The sequence below is a fragment of the Magallana gigas genome, chromosome 8, assembly GCF_963853765.1.
Source record: "Magallana gigas chromosome 8, xbMagGiga1.1, whole genome shotgun sequence".
NCBI classification, from domain to species: Eukaryota; Metazoa; Mollusca; class Bivalvia; order Ostreida; family Ostreidae; genus Magallana; species Magallana gigas.
In genome coordinates, this window is record NC_088860.1 from 44,371,785 (window position 1) to 44,389,457 (window position 17,673).

At 34.0% G+C, this 17,673-nt stretch overlaps 2 protein-coding genes across 2 annotated transcripts; one reads left to right on the forward strand and one right to left on the reverse strand.

Moving 5' to 3' along the window:
• Window positions 1-79: 79 nt before the first annotated feature.
• LOC105347643 (putative glycerol kinase 5) lies at window positions 80-12,205 on the forward strand. Its single transcript, XM_066068010.1, has 17 exons — window positions 80-240; window positions 460-621; window positions 1,305-1,398; window positions 2,285-2,360; window positions 2,818-2,911; window positions 3,600-3,689; window positions 4,008-4,049; window positions 4,445-4,582; window positions 5,267-5,340; window positions 5,939-5,999; window positions 6,324-6,450; window positions 7,136-7,240; window positions 7,588-7,638; window positions 8,065-8,108; window positions 8,443-8,606; window positions 9,485-9,621; window positions 11,030-12,205. The coding sequence occupies exons 1-17, from the start codon at window positions 208-210 to the stop codon at window positions 11,173-11,175; spliced, it is 1,638 nt and encodes a 545-aa protein (XP_065924082.1). The 5' UTR covers window positions 80-207; the 3' UTR covers window positions 11,176-12,205.
• An 863-nt stretch (window positions 12,206-13,068) lies between these two features.
• Window positions 13,069-16,832, reverse strand: LOC117690342 (E3 ubiquitin-protein ligase TRIM71-like). Its single transcript, XM_066068009.1, has 2 exons — window positions 16,737-16,832; window positions 13,069-15,854 (listed from the first exon to the last, which is right to left on the reverse strand). Exon 2 carries the CDS (start codon window positions 15,818-15,820, stop codon window positions 14,159-14,161), a length of 1,662 nt encoding a protein of 553 aa, XP_065924081.1. The 5' UTR covers window positions 15,821-15,854; window positions 16,737-16,832; the 3' UTR covers window positions 13,069-14,158.
• Between the last annotated feature and the right edge of the window lie 841 nt (window positions 16,833-17,673).

Here is a 17,673-nt window from a genome sequence, read left to right on the forward strand (position 1 = left end):
GTGATTTCATGAATTATTTTTGATGATATTCTTTTTGTATAAGTTTTGACTGGTTTTAACGTTTCGCGCTTAAATGTCGCAAACCGTAGGTGGCAGTGTTTTGAGTCATGTGACAGTTCAAAATGTCGAACACATACACTGATACAATTTGAAACGTGACACTTAAAAAAGACGTCACCAAAAAACTCCCCGATGTCGTGTACATAAATGGAAGATAAACATCGAGCAAGTTTTATTCATGTGAGGTTTTATTTATCGTTTATTTATCGTTTTTTTGGAACGAAGCTTTTATGTGTAATATTTTAATTAATATTTACCACTGTGTGTTGTTGTGCATTGTTTTGCGGACAAGAAGTACATGTATTGCAGAATAAGCTCAGTTATAATTCTTGTTGAACAGTAATGTAATTGTTAAATTGACAGTGTAAGTTATTATTTTTTTTATTTTCCACACAATAGAAGGTGCTACGAATGGACTCCCCTACAGCTGATGATGATAGTGCGGGAGAAGGAGCCGACGGCAGGGAGAAATTTGTGTTGGCTGTCGACATTGGCACAACAAGTCTACGGAGTCATGTTTACACCAAACAGGGCAACATCAAAGGGGCCAGCAGCAAAAGGGTGAGGAAATTGTGGTATTGAAAAGGGAGAATACTCATTTAAGTTATGACTTGACGTGTGTTATATAAATTCATCATGCTTATATAGACCACTTCTTTTCTTGAATGGAGGTAGATTTTGGTAAGAATGATAAACTGTTACTAATCTGCTGACATATACATATACATGCATGTCATGTAACCGCCATGATCAATGCAACAGCAAGACTTGGTGGAAATTTTTTAAGGTTTATAATTGCTGAAAGCATTATAATTTATTATGGAGAGATCAATCAATCAATCAATCATACTTTATTTCCTCTGTTAAGAGATTTGATAACATACGACTAGCATATGATTATATACAATTTATATATGCGCACACACACACTGACCATAAAAATTAAATATATATTTAATTGATTCAGCTCACAACTATCAATGCAAAGTTAATGATATTTATTGGTTTGGCAATAGTACATTGATCAAAACAACAAAAACAAAATTTATAGATATACACTGTACTAGGTAGTTTTAGTATTGTTTTACATGACAGAGAGATGAGTTACCATTATAGACATTCCTTGTCAGAAAGGATTTAGGGATGATTTAATACAGATACATGTATTGGAATTTCAACAACTTTTTGTACACAAACCAAATTTAAATCAGCTATCTTTTTAACAAAATATATATTGATTGTAGATTCAGTTGCTTCATCCCAAACCTGGCTGGGTGGAGATGGAGCCTGATGTTTTAGTGAAGCAGGTCATTGACAGCATCAAAGAGGCCATCAGAGGTGACTAGCAATCACTCAAAAAACCTGCTGTTTTGCATCCCTTCACCGTAATATTGATATAGCATTAATTGCTGATAGGGCCTAAAAAAAAAAGTTGTGTGTTTAGGGTAAGCCTACCTAACCTACAAAAATGCCCCGATCCTACCATTTTTAGATGTCTGTTTTTATCAGATTGTGATTTTCATATTATTTCTATTAAAAACCCATTTATAAATATGACACAAACAAACACTCTTAGGATTCATGCATAAAAAAATATGATAAAAAAAAAATCCCTACCTACCTACCTAACCTAATTTTTTCATCATACATGCAGTGTTACCCTAAACACACAACTTTTTTTATAGGCCTAGTGTGTATATGGGAGTGTGAGGGTGCTTTTGTACAAAAGCTGAGGGAAGACAGTTGATAAAAAAAAATTGATACACTTACATGTAGATACATGTACTTCAACCTTGCTTGTTTCTAAAGCACTGTGATTAGTTAAACCCTTCTCACTTCCAAAGTTATTACTTTAATTTAAGTTAGTGAATTATTTCTGGATATAAGACTACTCAATGTAGTTAGACAACTCAAGTTTAATTTACAAGTTATAAAATATCAATAGAATGCAATAAACAAACTTGATTCACATAACATATGAAAAATATTTCCTTTCATTAGAGGGTGCTAGCTCTGCTTTGTGGTGCTCTTAATTAATTGTTATTCAATTTCTCATATAATTTTGTAATTTAAAAGAGCATTAAGTTTAGATATTGTTTTTATTGACTCGCATTTTGCCTCTTAATGGTTTCATTTTATGAGAGATCTCTGAAAAGACATTGTTTGACTGCTTTTTGCTTTGATTTCTTATACTGATGACCACCAAAATGTCCATCTTTTTTAGCTGCGGGGATAACTGCCCATGACATTGCCTGTATGGGAATAACGACCCAGAGAAACACATTCCTTACCTGGGACAGGTCAGAAAGGGTCATTATTTCCAAACTGAGAGTTTGTTCTGCAAAAACTTTGTTTTCTAGTTGTCATCAATATTCTATTCCAAAACTTTGTACAATTTGATTGTTCTGTTCTGTACATGTATCATGTGATTCTAGAATAAGAACTATATGTATAATGCATGAATATATATCAGTTCAAATTTTACTCTTTCTGTTCAGTGGTAATATAATGACACTTTTTTATATTCTTATACATTATATCAACAAAAAAAAAAGATTTAACAACTCACCCATTGGACCTATATGCCAGTTTTGAACACAATATACAAATGCATGTAAATATTCATGACATTAGTATAAAACTATTTATAGTTGTAACATGTCCGTTCCTTGTTCGTTTAAACCCAATTGTGGAATCAACACACAATATATTTTGGCTCTCTGTAATTTTATCAAATGAATAATAACTACTTTGTAGAGTCACGGGAAAGCCATTTCATAATTTTATCACGTGGCAAGACCTCAGGTCTAGGGACATTGTCAAAGGCTGGAATAACTCCTTCAGAATGAAAGTAAGAGCATGAGGGAAATCACACACTCCAGAGAAGATTGCATCGTTATTTGTTGAATATCATCATTTAAAAGTGTCTTAGCTGTGATAACATTGCAAACTGATTTTGTAATGTACAGTCCGATACATTACATCAATGACTATTTTAACATTTAATTGCTGAAAATTATATAAATACAGTCATGTTAATATAATAAGGAATAATTCTTTGTATATTATAAGGTGATCAAATACGGATGACACACCAGAATATATTTGATCACTTCATAACACTCAAAGAATGATTCCTTATTCCTTAACAAATTAGGTCAAATACATGTATAAAAAATAATGTAACAAATATATACTACTGGCTTCTCTTGTTCTAATGGCATACAAGAAATAAGATTACACAAGTTTGAATATCATAATGGTATCAAAATACACAAAGGGAGTAAACTCTTGTTCTTTCTGTGTAAATTAAGATAATAATTATAATAGAGATGTAATATATCTTCATGTAACTGCATTTAGCAAATAATCATCTTACAAACCATTTAAGCAGGAAGTGAGATACAGTGTATATTTATGTATACATGCATACATATTGATATGGTTTCAAAGATAAATCTGTAATTTCCCATGTGAATTAACATTAAATCTGTTTTGTTTAGACTCCCATATCAATTTGGTTGACTTTTATTTTGAAGTTTTTAAATGGTGGTTCCTCCGTCCTGCACATGCTGACTAAGCAGAAACGGTTTCTATCCGCCAGTGTGCTGAAATTCATGTCGCAGCAGGTACAAATTATCATGAACTTAAATGGTTCAAATTAAGAGATTCTTAAAAGATGTGATCACATAATAACCAAGCTCATATCCCATGTGAATTTTTGCTTGTATTACATTCAGAAAATCTAATCACAGAGAACCACATTTATTTTATTTGAGAGCATAAACAAGAGATGGATATTTTACAAGTATATCCAGGTTTAAGATTTTGACAATGTGATACAGAGATACTTTAAAATTATATTCTTGTACATTGTCTTGATCATAATTTGTGAATAATTTGAAACTTTTTTATTGTTACTTTTGAGTTCTATTTCTGTTCTCTAGGTTACCATGAGGCTAATATGGGTTTTAGAAAATGTTGAAGAGGTCAGTGATTAAAAAACATGTCGCTAATACTGCTACATGTCAATATTACAGCTACATGTCAATGCTACAGCTACATGTCAATATTACTGCTTCATGTCGCTATTACTGCTACATGTCACTATTACAGCTATATGTCAATATTACAACTACATATCAATATTACTGCTACATGTCAATATTACTGCTACATGTCAATATTACTGCTACATGTCAATATAACAGCTACATGTCAATATTACTGCTACATGAAAATTTTCTGTTCAAATTATTGACAAAGGGTTGTAATGTGTAAAGATGGAAGACACTGAATCATTTAAACAACTTGCAGATCTCTATTTGATGTAGAAATTGTTTATTTTAATGATATCCAATCATTGATTTTTCTCTGTGTTCAGTTAAAGGCCAAACTAGCTGTCCATGAGGTGTCTCTAGGTTGTATTGAGACTTGGTTGTTATACAGACTGACGCGAGAGAAGCTGGTTGCCACCGACTACTCGTGCGCCAGTGGAACCGGACTGTTTGATCCATACCAGGTACTGTATTTGATTTATTTCACAGCAACTTTAAACCACAAATAACAAGAAAAAATGGTTTGTAGCAACTTGTTTTCAAGATAAAGCATATATATATAATTATATATAATTATGTAGATATGATCAAGTCTTTATTACAGGGTCTCTGTACCAGATACTTTAAACCAACTTTATTTTGAGGCAACTTTAAACCACAAATAACCAGAGATAAACTGGTTCACTGCAACTTATTTTTAAAAGAAAGCCTATGTAGAATAACTCTTTCACATACACAAGTAATGTTAAAAAACTGGGTCCAGGTTTGTGACCAAAAATATTGATTTTGCAACTTGGACATTCTTAAAAATCTTGTCAAAATTTCTCTTACAAGTCATTGGAACACAAGCTGGTTAACTTTACAGTATTATGGATAGAGGCTCTAGCATAATTAGCACACACAGTATCTGAGATATATTGTAAACATACTTTTATTTACTGGTATATGCTAGAAAATTTCGTAAGGTTTGTTTGAACTTTGTCATCACAAACATTTCTTGCCATGAATAAATCCTTTTACATGTATATCTATGTATATATTTGTTTTATGTATTGCTGAAAAAGCCTTGGTTGGGAAAACGAACAGCTGTCAAACAGTAAATCTTTTTAAAAAATGCATGTGATATAATGTTTTCTTTTGTTCTTCAGTTTGAGTGGAGCACCATTGTATGTAACTTGTTGAACATTCCCATGGAGATTTTACCAGAGATAAGAGACACAAGGTACTGTTGTAGGTGTAATTACTGTACGTATACTGGGAAATATTCACCCCATATTATTTTCGTCCTTGTTTCCAGCGGTGAATTTAAGACTGGGTGAGTTTCAATAGAAATATCTCATATTTATCTTTCTTTAAACACAACTGTGGCTGGGCGAATTTGTTAGCAAGTGTAGAAGGGTGAAAATTACATGGGGCGAAAATAACTCTGTATACAGTAATAATGAGAACTAAATCAAATACATCTATTACATGTACTGTAAAATGTTTAATTTTTAAGGGGTAATTACTAATGAGAACTAAATCAAATACATGTACTACATGTTCTGCTCATTTATGAAAATAGGAAGATGTTTTTGTAGATACATATACATGTACTTGCTAGTTTAAATTAAATTACTGCAATTAGGAGACTTTGATTAGTTAATGTGAATGCATACAAATGATTGAACAAGATGGAAAACATAAAGATTTTGTTATATGATGTTGTGATTCATGTTTACGCAACATTAAGTACATGCACATATAGACTGAGATTTCTGCCTAACACTTTCACCCTCTCAGGGAATATAATTGTCAGTTTTATTTTCTGTCATTTCTAGTGGAGACTTTGGCAGCACAGACCCAACCATATTTGGGGCATCCATTCCTATTACAGCGGTTGTAAGTACTTGTATAGTACATGTGTACATATTGGCTAAGTGTGGGTCATAAGTACATGCGTATTCACTGGGGTAGGCCACCATCATCAGGTTAGGTTAATGATTAGTATTGGCTCTTTTGTGAAGTCAGACCTATTTAACAGGGAAATTATGATTTATCATGATGTTTGACCGATCAATGAAGTATTTTGTCTTCCTCTTTTTATACATGTACCTGCATATATGTATTGGGAATTGGGAGAGGCATGTTATTGACCAATGTAAATATTCAAAGATTATTTTCCACAATTGACATGGTGATATTTGTTCTCTCCGGACTGTCCAGGTGTCTGACCAGACGGGGGCATTATTTGGGGAGTGCTGCTTTGAGGTGGGGGACATCAAGTGTACGATGGGGACAGGGACCTTCATCGACCTGAACTGTGGAAGCTCTCCACATGCATCTGTAGCAGGTAATGTACATATAGATCCTAGCTGTATTGTCCTAAACATGTAGTTCCTAGCTGTATTGTCCTATACATGTAGTTCCTAGCTGTATTGTCAGATAAATGTTGATCTTGGCTGTATTCTAAAATACTGTGGTTTCATCAATATTCGTTGAATACCAATTTTCGTGGATTTCGTTGTTAAGTTGATCCACGAAATTAAATGTTCATTGAAATTCAATTTCAACAAACATTTTGTATTGATAGGATCATTGGCCACGAAATTACGTATCCTTGAAACTGTGGTTTTCAGAAAATCCACGAAAATTGATACCCACGAAAATTAATGAAACCACAGTACTTGTAGATCCAAGCCTTATTTTCTGAAACATGTAGATCCTAGCTGTATTGACTTACATGTATAAATGTAGATCTTAGTTGTAATGTTTAAATTTAAATCATATATGTATTGTTAGATACAGGTGTTCACAAACTGTATTGACAGATTCATGTGCATGTAGATTCTAACTGTATTGTATTGTAGAATACAGTCATGTAGATCTTAATTGTATGGTCAAATAGAGGCACTGCACGAGGAGAAGTGTTATATATAATCAATAGTTTTATTTTTATGCCTGTACCTTTTCCTTGTTTGAAGATGTTTATAATCATCCCATTGGCAAGTAAAATAAATTTCTAATTTGCTTCACAGGACTTTATCCAATAGTGGGCTGGAAAATAGGCAAAGAAATCACCTATGTGGCAGAGGGGAGTATTACCGACACAGGGTCTCTCATTGAGTGGGCCAAGTCAATGGGTAAGGAGAGAGAGAGAGAGAGAGAGAGAGAGAGAGAGAGCACACGCAAGCATTACCGACACAGGGTCTCTCATTGAGTGGGACAAGTCAATGGGTAAGGAGAGAGAGAGAGAGAGAGAGAGAGAGAGAGAGAGAGAGAGAGAGAGAGAGAGAGAGAGAGCACACGCAAGCATTACCGACACAGGGTCTCTCATTGAGTGGGCCAAGTCAATGGGTAAGGGAAAAGAGAGAGAGAGAGGGGGAGAGAGAGAGAGACAGAGAAAAGACAGAGAAGGAAGACAGACAGTAAAGATGATATTATGTGCTGATAATTGTTGATAATAACGTATTTGATCATTTTTTTACAGGTTTTATAGATGATGTAAGTGACACAGCAAAGATAGCAGAAAGTGTCCCAGGTGAGATATACAATTAAATCAATACCATTGATAGATCAAAGAGAGCTGGAAGTTGTAGACACTTTTTCTTTACATTTTATAACCCCAGTAAAACATGTACTCAAACTTTTTTTATGAACCAGATCAAAGTTAAGATAATGAAGTTTGACTGTATATCTTATGTATAGATGTATGTTAAAGAAGAAATCCACATATTTAATGTATTGACCATTTGATATTTGTAAAGAAGTCAGGGTCAGCTGTCTACTTTGTGACTGCATTTTGTTATTGCCTGTTTGACTATACATGTACTTGGTATTTACATACATGAATGTACCACATACACCATATTGGAACTATTGGAACCCTTTTGATTCTTAAAATAACCTTTCTTGATCCATGAATTAAATGTAGTTTGTAATATTGATATTTGTGATCTGTTTGTAGACAGTGATGGTGTGTACTTTGTGGGAGCATTCAGCGGTCTTCAGGTAGGTTTCTGTTTTAATTTGTTTTTCTGATTATTAGGTTTTCTGCTTTTTAGACCTGGAATAAAATTATCTAAATATCTATACTCAAACATTAAAGTTAATACATGTAATCGCACCCTCAGTGCATAGTTATATAGTGCAGTGGTATATATTTTGTGTGTTTTAGGCTCTGTCAATGATACATGCATTCTGAATGTTGTATAAGGCCCCCATCAATGATAGATGTACATAAACAATTATATTTTGTGTCTTGTAGGCCCCCATCAATGAAATTGATATGTATTCTGTGTGCTGTAGGCCTACATCAATGATATGGGTATTCTCTGTATTACAGGCCCCTATCAATGATGACAAGGCAGCCACCACATTGATTGGTCTGAAACCCACCACCACCAAGGCCCATGTGGTGCGGGCAATCCTAGAGAACCTGGCGTTCCGGGTTAAAGTCCTGTACGAGACTATTCTGTCCGAGACCAGGATTCCTCTGTCTCACATCAGGTAACAAAGTCACCAACAACATGGTCATTGTACATTTGACACTGATTTCGCACGCGAATTAAAGTTGGTTTACAGTTACGCACTGTAAATTCCTAATTAAATGGGAGAATTAATATCCGCGTAAAATGGCGAGAAGCACCCTTTGCGGATTTTAAAATCTCGCCATCGTTTTCTGAGAGTTGAGAACTATAAGAAATATGGAGAAAAGATCTGTGTTTGCGATTTTATATTCTCTCGATTTAATACAAAACAGTGGGATGGCGGAATTAAGTTCTCGCCTATAGTCTGTCCCAAGATATTTATGCAACACATTTGGACGATTTTTAATAAAATTACACTTACCTGTGAAAGAAGTGCAATTGAAATAGTTGAAAGGGATATTTTCCAAGATAATTTCATTGACACATTATCATCTTTCACTCGGAAAAATTCACAGGAACGAAAACAGATTCCTTACGGAGATTTATAATGGGGAATGTTTACATTTTTTCTCCATTCGGAATACACTCGGAATACATCGCGCAATTTTTCATTGTTATCATCTGGGCTTGCTGCAATACAAAATCTCCGTAGACATCTCATTTTTTAGCATTGTATTGAAACCTGATAAGCTAACAGGGGCGTTTCGACTGAGAAATCTTGAAATTTTTCATACTTTTGAATGAACATCGTTTGAACCCTGAGGTATTTATAAATATCAAGCAATTAAGCCAAATGTGAATCCAAAATATCTTGGGACATAGTATAATACATGTATATGGGATTTACAGTATTTCATAAAATCTCTTTTTAACATAGCTGATGATCATTCATTAAGTTGTCACCAGACAGCAATTACATTTCTATCTTTGAAACTATGGTAAATCTCATTTTTGTAGAGCCAATGGGGGAGTGTGCAATAATGATTTCCTGATGCAGTTAATTGCTGATTTCACAAACCAGACCATAGACCGTGCCAAACAAAGAGCTAACATGACCAGTCTGGGGGTGGCATTTCTAGCAGGACTCGCTAAAGGTATTGACTACTAGTAATTTATTGTAGTGATGTTAATATAAAATACTATGTCCATGGTTACTGTCTTGCAGTATGAGATATATTGAGACAAGGGTGAAAAAAACGTAACAGAGGGTGAGGCATACCGAGCTTCTGTACATTTTCGACCTGACCCAATTATCGCTTATACCTCAATACAGTTATCATGTATTTTGTGTATCCTGCAGCATAATATCACATTTTGCGCCTCAAATGAGCTTTATTCAACAGCTTTTGCTGCATATCTGTAGTTGAAACCATAATGCCATGGCGAAAAAGAAGCAAGAAAGATGACATCACAATGCAATTGAACATGAATCTTGTACAAGCTCTTTTTTGGTTGACAATCTCACTTTTAATACTGGGCAGTATGTTTAAGTTAATACATTTATATAAGGCATGAATTCATGAAAAAGTGTGATGAACATAAAATCTTTTTTGATTGGTTGGTGTTTTACATCCAATAGAAAATATTTAATTCTTACTAGTAAGATGTCGTTGGAGTCCTATTAAATCCAGTGAATAAATTTTGTTAATTTCTATATTTGAAATGGAATACTAGTACCTAAAAATAATTATGTTAAGGTTTTAGCTCACCTGAACTGAAATATGTAAAATATTGATCCCCACCCCTAATCAGGGCCTTTCCTACTCTTTGGGATCATCAGATTTGAGCAAACTTGAATCTACACTACCTGTGGATACTTTATCACATGTTTAAGATTTTCTGGCCAAATAATTTAAGACAAGAGATTTTTGATAAATATTCTAAAAATTTCTAAAATATCTCCCCTTTGAAGAGGGTGTGGCTCTTTATTTGAGCAATCTTGAATCCCCTCACCAAAAAAAATGCTTTGTGCAAAGTTTGGTTGAAATTGGTGCATTGGTTTAGGAGAAAACAATGAAATTTAAGAGGGTGTGGCTCTTGATTTGAGCAATCTTGAGTCCCTATCTCCTGATGGTGCTTTGTGCCGAATTTGGTTGAAAGTGGTTTTGGAGATCGATGAAAATGACAATGAGGACGACGATGCTAACAACAGACTATGGGCAAATTTTGATCAGGAAAGGTCACATAAGGCAAAGGGCAAAAACCCTTTTCAAAAGGGAGATAATTATGACACACTGAAAATAGGATGTGTATCTTAAAAAATATTCTTCTCAAGAGCACTGGACCAGAAGTAGCCAATTTTAAAATAAAATTATGTATAGTCAAATCTTGTAACATATAAGAATTTTTTTTAAATTTTACAATAAATAGAAGAGTTTCACATTTATGAATTTTGAAAGAGATACAAGAACTGTTGTTCAGGTAAGAGATGTGACCATTAGGCCTCTTGTGTATGACATTGCTTTGTTTTTATTTAGTACAACTGATTTCAATTTGTTGTAGAAGTATGGAAAAACAAGGCGGAATTGAGAGAAATTCGTGAGTCAGAGACAGTCTTTGTAGCGGAGAAAGATGTGTGGTCGCGATACAAGGACAGATTTGTTCACTGGGAGAAAGCGGTCATTAGATCACGGGAGTGGTACAACTAATGACAGGAAATTATTAGGTCATGTGACCCATAGAGTACAAAACATTACGATATCAACGATTTTGTGACTGATTCTCATTAATTAATAAGCAATATTTTGACAGAGATAGACCTACTCTCAGCATCAAATAAAAACTTCTATGTTCACCAGAGATGTTGATCATGTTCAGTACAATAGGATATTAACCAATGAAGTGTGCATGCATAGCATTAGTACTTTTTGATATTGATGGTTTTTATACTCTGTGCCGAGACTGAAATATTTTATTTTGGTTCATATATATATATTTTTAAGGTCATCAATACATTAATGCCCAGGGCATTTCATATACTTTTATCCTTGCAGCCATTGCCACAAAAGTGCTTATTTAAGAACACAGAGTTGTTTCTCCTTCAAAATGTGCCATATGGATTTCCTGTGACATCAACTTAGTATACACTGTATGTAGTATTGAAATCTTTATTAACTTACTGTCAGTGAATATCTTAGTGATTTAAAGTATTTTTTTTATTAAATCATGAATTTTTTTCTTTGAAAATACTCATGCAATGAGAGAGAGAAAGAGAGAGAGATCGAGAGAGAGATTATTTAGTCATTGATCCCATTTTAAAACTATTCATCACATTACATAATATGTTTGTTGACATCTGCATACAGTAGTAAAATTTTTATGCATTAAATTTTTAAAGAAATTATGAATTTCACAGTTTTTATCTATTAAATACTTTTCACATACAAACTGTAGTTGTCAAGTATGGGGATTTTTACACCAAAATTTCAGCTTACCACGTGAAGAAGGGAAAAGCTCCAGCAGTGCCCCTTCTGTTGGCGTCAATGTCCTAAGTAAAGTGTTTGAGGTGCCCTGTAATCGCTAAATAATCTGAATTATTATTGCATGGTTCTAACTTCATATCAAGCTCATTTGGATGATGCATATGGACAAAATAGACCTGAGCCTTAAGGGTCCTCCACACAACTGAGAATAGTTCTGCATGCAAGCTAGCCCATTCTTCTAAATTACTTAGATATGCTCTTCATGAAAAAAAGCCCTTGCAGTTTTTGAACTCGGGACCTGCGGTTGGTAGACTTAAGCTTCACCCATTGCGTCATAGAGATAGACAATAAATTCCATTGATATAAAATCTTTCACAGTTCGTTATAATCGCCATGTTGTGACGTGTTGTTATAAAAAGTAGAAGTCATGGGGTGTCAAGGATCCTTAAGTTTTGTTAAAGTTTGTGAATATTTGAATTTTCCCTTATAATAAAGCTAAAAAGTATCAAATATCTTTAGATTCTTTAGGCCAAAAATTTCCAAACATTATGCATCTGGCAAATATATTATATTGTAAGATTTTCCAAGTAGAGACACTTATTTTTATGTTTTTAACTTAAATTCGAAAAACTGAGTAATTCCCCTTTTAATATGGCAATCAAATTAACCAGGTGTTATGTTACCTGATGCGAGGTGCCTGAGAACAAATTTAAAACATTGATTTATCTGCATAAGATATCAACCAAATGACACAGTTGTTAATAATTTTAATATAATGAATTATTTGATATATTAATACTATATTTGTTTGCGCCAATAAAAGATTTATATTTATATGAAATATTGTTTCTGTGAATTTTAACACATATAGTAAAATAACAACACAAGGCACATGTATCTCCTTATATGGAACCCCACCCCCCCCCCCCCTTTCCAAAAAAATACGAAAACTACAAATACATATAAAATACATTTACATACACATTGTGTAACGATTTGTGTAGTGATGTATTTGGAATGGATCAAAGATCTGATATTATTTAGACTGGTAATACATGTATTTGATTTTTAAACCAGGATTATGTAGATCTATATATTAAATCCAAATACAACAATCACTTGATTTGACATGAATTTATTATAATTATCCTATCAGCGAATACAAAAGTCACATGTGGGTATATTTTTACATTGGTATCAAAATAACAATTGGTATCAAATACAGTATGACATTATAGAGATAACCCCTATCTGTAATCACACGTACTACATGAATACTACTACAGTGATTATTCTGATATTTTATACATCCACAGCCAGTAAACTACCGGTAGTTCTCACACAAAGAGCAATGTCTGGCCTACATTGACAAACCTCATCAGATTAAGTTGTGAAAAGTTACAAACACTTATATATACATAGATTAAGATAAATTTTTGATATCATGTAATCATACATATAAACATGCTAATATTAAATGATTATAATTTCATAGGCATGGTCATGGTGTTTGAAATATATAGATAAATATGATACCAGGATAACCCATGAAAGCTCGAAAGCTTATTTCCAACACATGTATTAGTATTACAAAAAGTAAATACTTTGAATGCTGTTGATTATTGGTACATTGTAACATACTGTGTTAATTTATTTCTGCTTTTTATATTAAGAATAACACACGTTATGAATTTGTGTACATTTTGAATTCCCATGACCGTCTTTCTATTAAGATCAAAAACCAATATCTCCATCTTACACAGATAAAGAAAATAAAGAAAGAAATACCCGGTAATGAAAACATGCACTCAGTGTAGATAAACGTGACAATGAACATTGTTGACATGTACCGGTAATATATCCAACACAGACAATCAGACAGTTTGTTTACATGACTTGTATTTCAAGTTGTAGTTAATTTATATGCTCAGTCACTTTGTTACACACACAGTTAACAACACTTTGTACATGGGATAAAATAGTATCAATATTTTTACTAGTGAAATGTTTTGATACAATTATTTGGTTTTAAATACATAGAACAGTAAATTTAAATGCATATACAATCAATATCAATTAATTTAGATAAGCATATCATTTGTTTTGACATTAAACATAAAGATATATGGAATGAAGAGTAATTGTAATTCAAATAGTTTAGTTGCGAAAACATGTTTGTGTTACTTATGATAGACACACGATTTGTTTACTAGCAATATTGGATTTTTTTCACTTTACCTGTGTAATACTCAGACACAAAGAGGTTGTCTCTGGTGTCCACACATAAACCCCATGAACTGCTTAACTGACAGTTGTCAATGAAGCGGAGGAACTGTCCGTCCTGATCCAGGATGTGGATACGGTCGTTGTAATGGTCTGCTGTCAGGATCCGACCCTGGCTGTCTGTTGTGATGCCGAGTGGATAGAATGGTCCCTTGGTAGTAGAGGGAGGACCAGTGTAGGTAAACCGGAGTTTCCCGGCCTGATTGACCACCACTACTGCATGGGCTCCACGGTCTGACACACAGATATCTAGGTTCCTGTTCTCACTGATGTATTTAGTGTAACCAGATGAATAGAGAGGTTGTCCATTGTCGTCGTACTGAATACTTTGTTTCTCTGTGGAGCCAGAGTAATGCACAACTTTTGCTTGTTTATTATCATCACTGTTCATGACAACCAGGAGGTCACCAAAGGAGGTACTACAGACACCGCGAGGTCTCCACCCCTGTAGTCTGATCACTGTCTGTATCTGTGTATTCTTCTCTATGTTCACAGTTCTATCATTGTAATCAGTATAAACTAGATCCCCACTCCTTGTCACTGCTATGTCGTATGGAGTGTCCCCTGACTTGGTTTGGACTGACTTCACTAGTTCCCCTGTCAGGTTGTAGAGGTACATTATTTTTTTATTGTAACACATCCAGATTTCTTCATCACTGTGACAAGTAACACTTGATAAGTATTTATGCTGCGTCTGTATGATGGAGATGATCCGTGGCTCATCAAGCAGTGGTTTGAGAGGAGAGGATCCAGCTTCTGAGGTTTCCAATGAGTAGCCATGTTCCTCCGTTGTAATGGAGAATGGTGACAGCAAACCAAACTGTTTGTCAAGTTGTTCTGTGTTAATTTTCTGAGGGGTGAAGTTTGGTAGAGAAACTTTAAGTTTAGGAGGCAATCTTCTGAATTCATCAATTCTTGATCTGTAGGTAGAGACAAGGCTGACATCTTTGGAGTCCAGTAACTTCTTCAGTTCAGCAATGGTCTGTGAGATTTCAGAAATGGTGCATGTGATTTCATTTTCCTGTTTATTTAGGATGACCAGGTGTTTAGATTCCATTTCCTCCACGTTAGATTTCAGGTTTGTGATAATGGTGTCTATTTCTCTGTGCCAGACTTCTCCTTGTTTGTCAATTGCTGTTGTCAATTTCTGGGAGTTTTTATTGAGATCAGCTTTCTGAAGTGGGATGGTGTTTACAATCTCTTTGTATTTAGGATGAATAAATTTTTCTAATTCTTCTAAATCTCTTTGTAAATGCTTTATTTTTCTTTCAATGATGCTCAAAATGTCTACCAAGTTATGGTTTTGGTGATTTTGAGTTGAAAGACAATAAATACAAACGGAAATGTCACATTGTTCACAATAAACTTTACACAGTTCTTTGACATGTTCTGAGCAATTAGGATAATTTGGAGTAGATCCTCGGTCTTGAAAAGGTACTATCTGATGTTTATTGGAAAAATCCAGCATATGCTCCCCGACACAAGCTTTGCAGAGATTGGTCTGACAGAAGTCACAGTGTAGTGGGGGGACAGGAGTATCACACACATCACAACGCACCACATCCTGGGCGCTGTGTCGAGGGTCCATGGTCAAGTCTGTTATGTATGATGCAGGAAAAATTCTGAAATATATAATGGATATCATTAATTTCAATTACAGAAGGATAAAACACTGTCTTTTTCTATTTTAAATTGGTATTTGTTTCTCTGATTCATAGAAAAAATAATTTTTTTGCAAATAATACATACTACTGGCGTATGAACCAGTTCTCGCCGAGTACCATTTCTCGCCAGTACATTAGGACATCATTTTTCATACCGGGTATATAATTTTATGTGTTGATAAAATGACGTCACAATGTCCTGGCAAGAAATGGTACTCGGCGAGAGATGGTCGCACCCCAGTAGAGATTTAAACTTGATGTATTAATTTATACATTGTAAATATATATGCATACATGTATTCATGCGGGTGTGTATGTGCAACAAAAGAAATCTGTCCTCGGTTATTGAAAACTCAAATTTCTGTCTTTTCTAAAACACAAGTGCACCTAACAGTTGAGTCTTAATTGCTATAAATGAAAAAATTAGTAAGATCATCATATGACTGCATGTGGAGTGTGCAATGCATTTTATTAGTTTTGGTTGTTCTTTTTATATGAATATAAATCAAAAACTATCTATTCATGTAATAATAACACAAGTTTAATAATATATATATATATATATAGATATAGATATAGATATATATATATACACACACACACAGGCACAGTACCCTTGTAACCGTTATTGGTGTGCATTACCTATAAGGTGCAATTCCCCTTCATCTCCAAAATTCAGGTGGCAAACATCTACGAATTAAAACAAAATCCACGTGATAAACAGCCTAGAGAAAGGAAATTAATTACGGTTAATGTTCAAGACTTACTCAATTTTTTATAAGATTTAATCGTTCATGTTGTATAATTTGATCTATAGGTATTTATGATAAACAAGCAAACCTCTGTTTACAAGGAAACTCCCACCTCCAACTGATAAAGCAGGTGGCGCTCCGTCTGACCGCGACGCTGGTATTAATTAGGCTCCTGTGCAATTTCACGTTGGTGAGTTTCGAACCTTATACTCAAACAAGTAAAGCTTTCCAAAAAGCTTGCCTGACTAAACAAAATTATTCAATGGAAGCATGCATGTATCAATTAGGCTATCTTATCAGAAATGAATTTTAATTTTCGCTGCTGACCATAAATTTATAGACGAATGCCAGTCTTTTCTTCGATCTAGAACATGTACAAATATATCACTTGAAATTCATTTATTTTATTAATTCATTTTTTTTAGAAATGTACACATATCATATAAGTGCATGTAAGCTTGAAAGCTGGAGAGTAAAAAGTAGTTTTATTTTTTATAATTGTATTTGTTATATTAAGATGCAAAATCAACTGAAAGTCATCTTTAAAAATTTCCAACCATATGAAATATGAAAGGGTATACAAATACGTATTGTTTTTTAATGTGTGGGGGCAGCTTCATCAAAATTATCTTGACAAGCAATTAAAAAAGGTTGAATTCTCAAATTCATGGAAAAAAAACCCTAACTGTAACTTCAATTCGCATGATCCCAACGGACTCGTCAGCTAATCGTCAGCTAATCGTCGCGCAAAAACTATGAATGAGACATTATGGCGCGAAAAACTATGAATGAGACATTATGGCGCGAAATCCTGCTATTACCGTTCACGAAACGAATGAACTCATCCATTGGCAGAGATCCATGGGGAGGGGGACAGATGAATTTTTTGACATTTGTTTTGTAACAGCTACACACATGTATATTATACTCTGGATCGGATGTTTTAGAAGAAATCTATCGAATTAAGAAACACACTTGATTAGTAATTGTTAAATGTAGTAATGAACATTTAGTAAGACATGCGA

Bases quoted from the DNA above. Each gene is read 5' to 3' on its own strand.
- LOC105347643 (XM_066068010.1), top strand. From the start codon at position 208: ATGGAAGATAAACATCGAGCAAGTTTTATTCAT. The intron at 6,000-6,323 runs GTAAGTACTTGT...CGGACTGTCCAG, and splicing joins CCATTCCTATTACAGCGGTT to GTGTCTGACCAGACGGGGGC. The intron at 7,639-8,064 runs GTGAGATATACA...ATCTGTTTGTAG, and splicing joins GATAGCAGAAAGTGTCCCAG to ACAGTGATGGTGTGTACTTT.
- LOC117690342 (XM_066068009.1), bottom strand. From the start codon at position 15,820: ATGGACCCTCGACACAGCGCCCAGGATGTGGTGCGTTGTGATGTGTGT.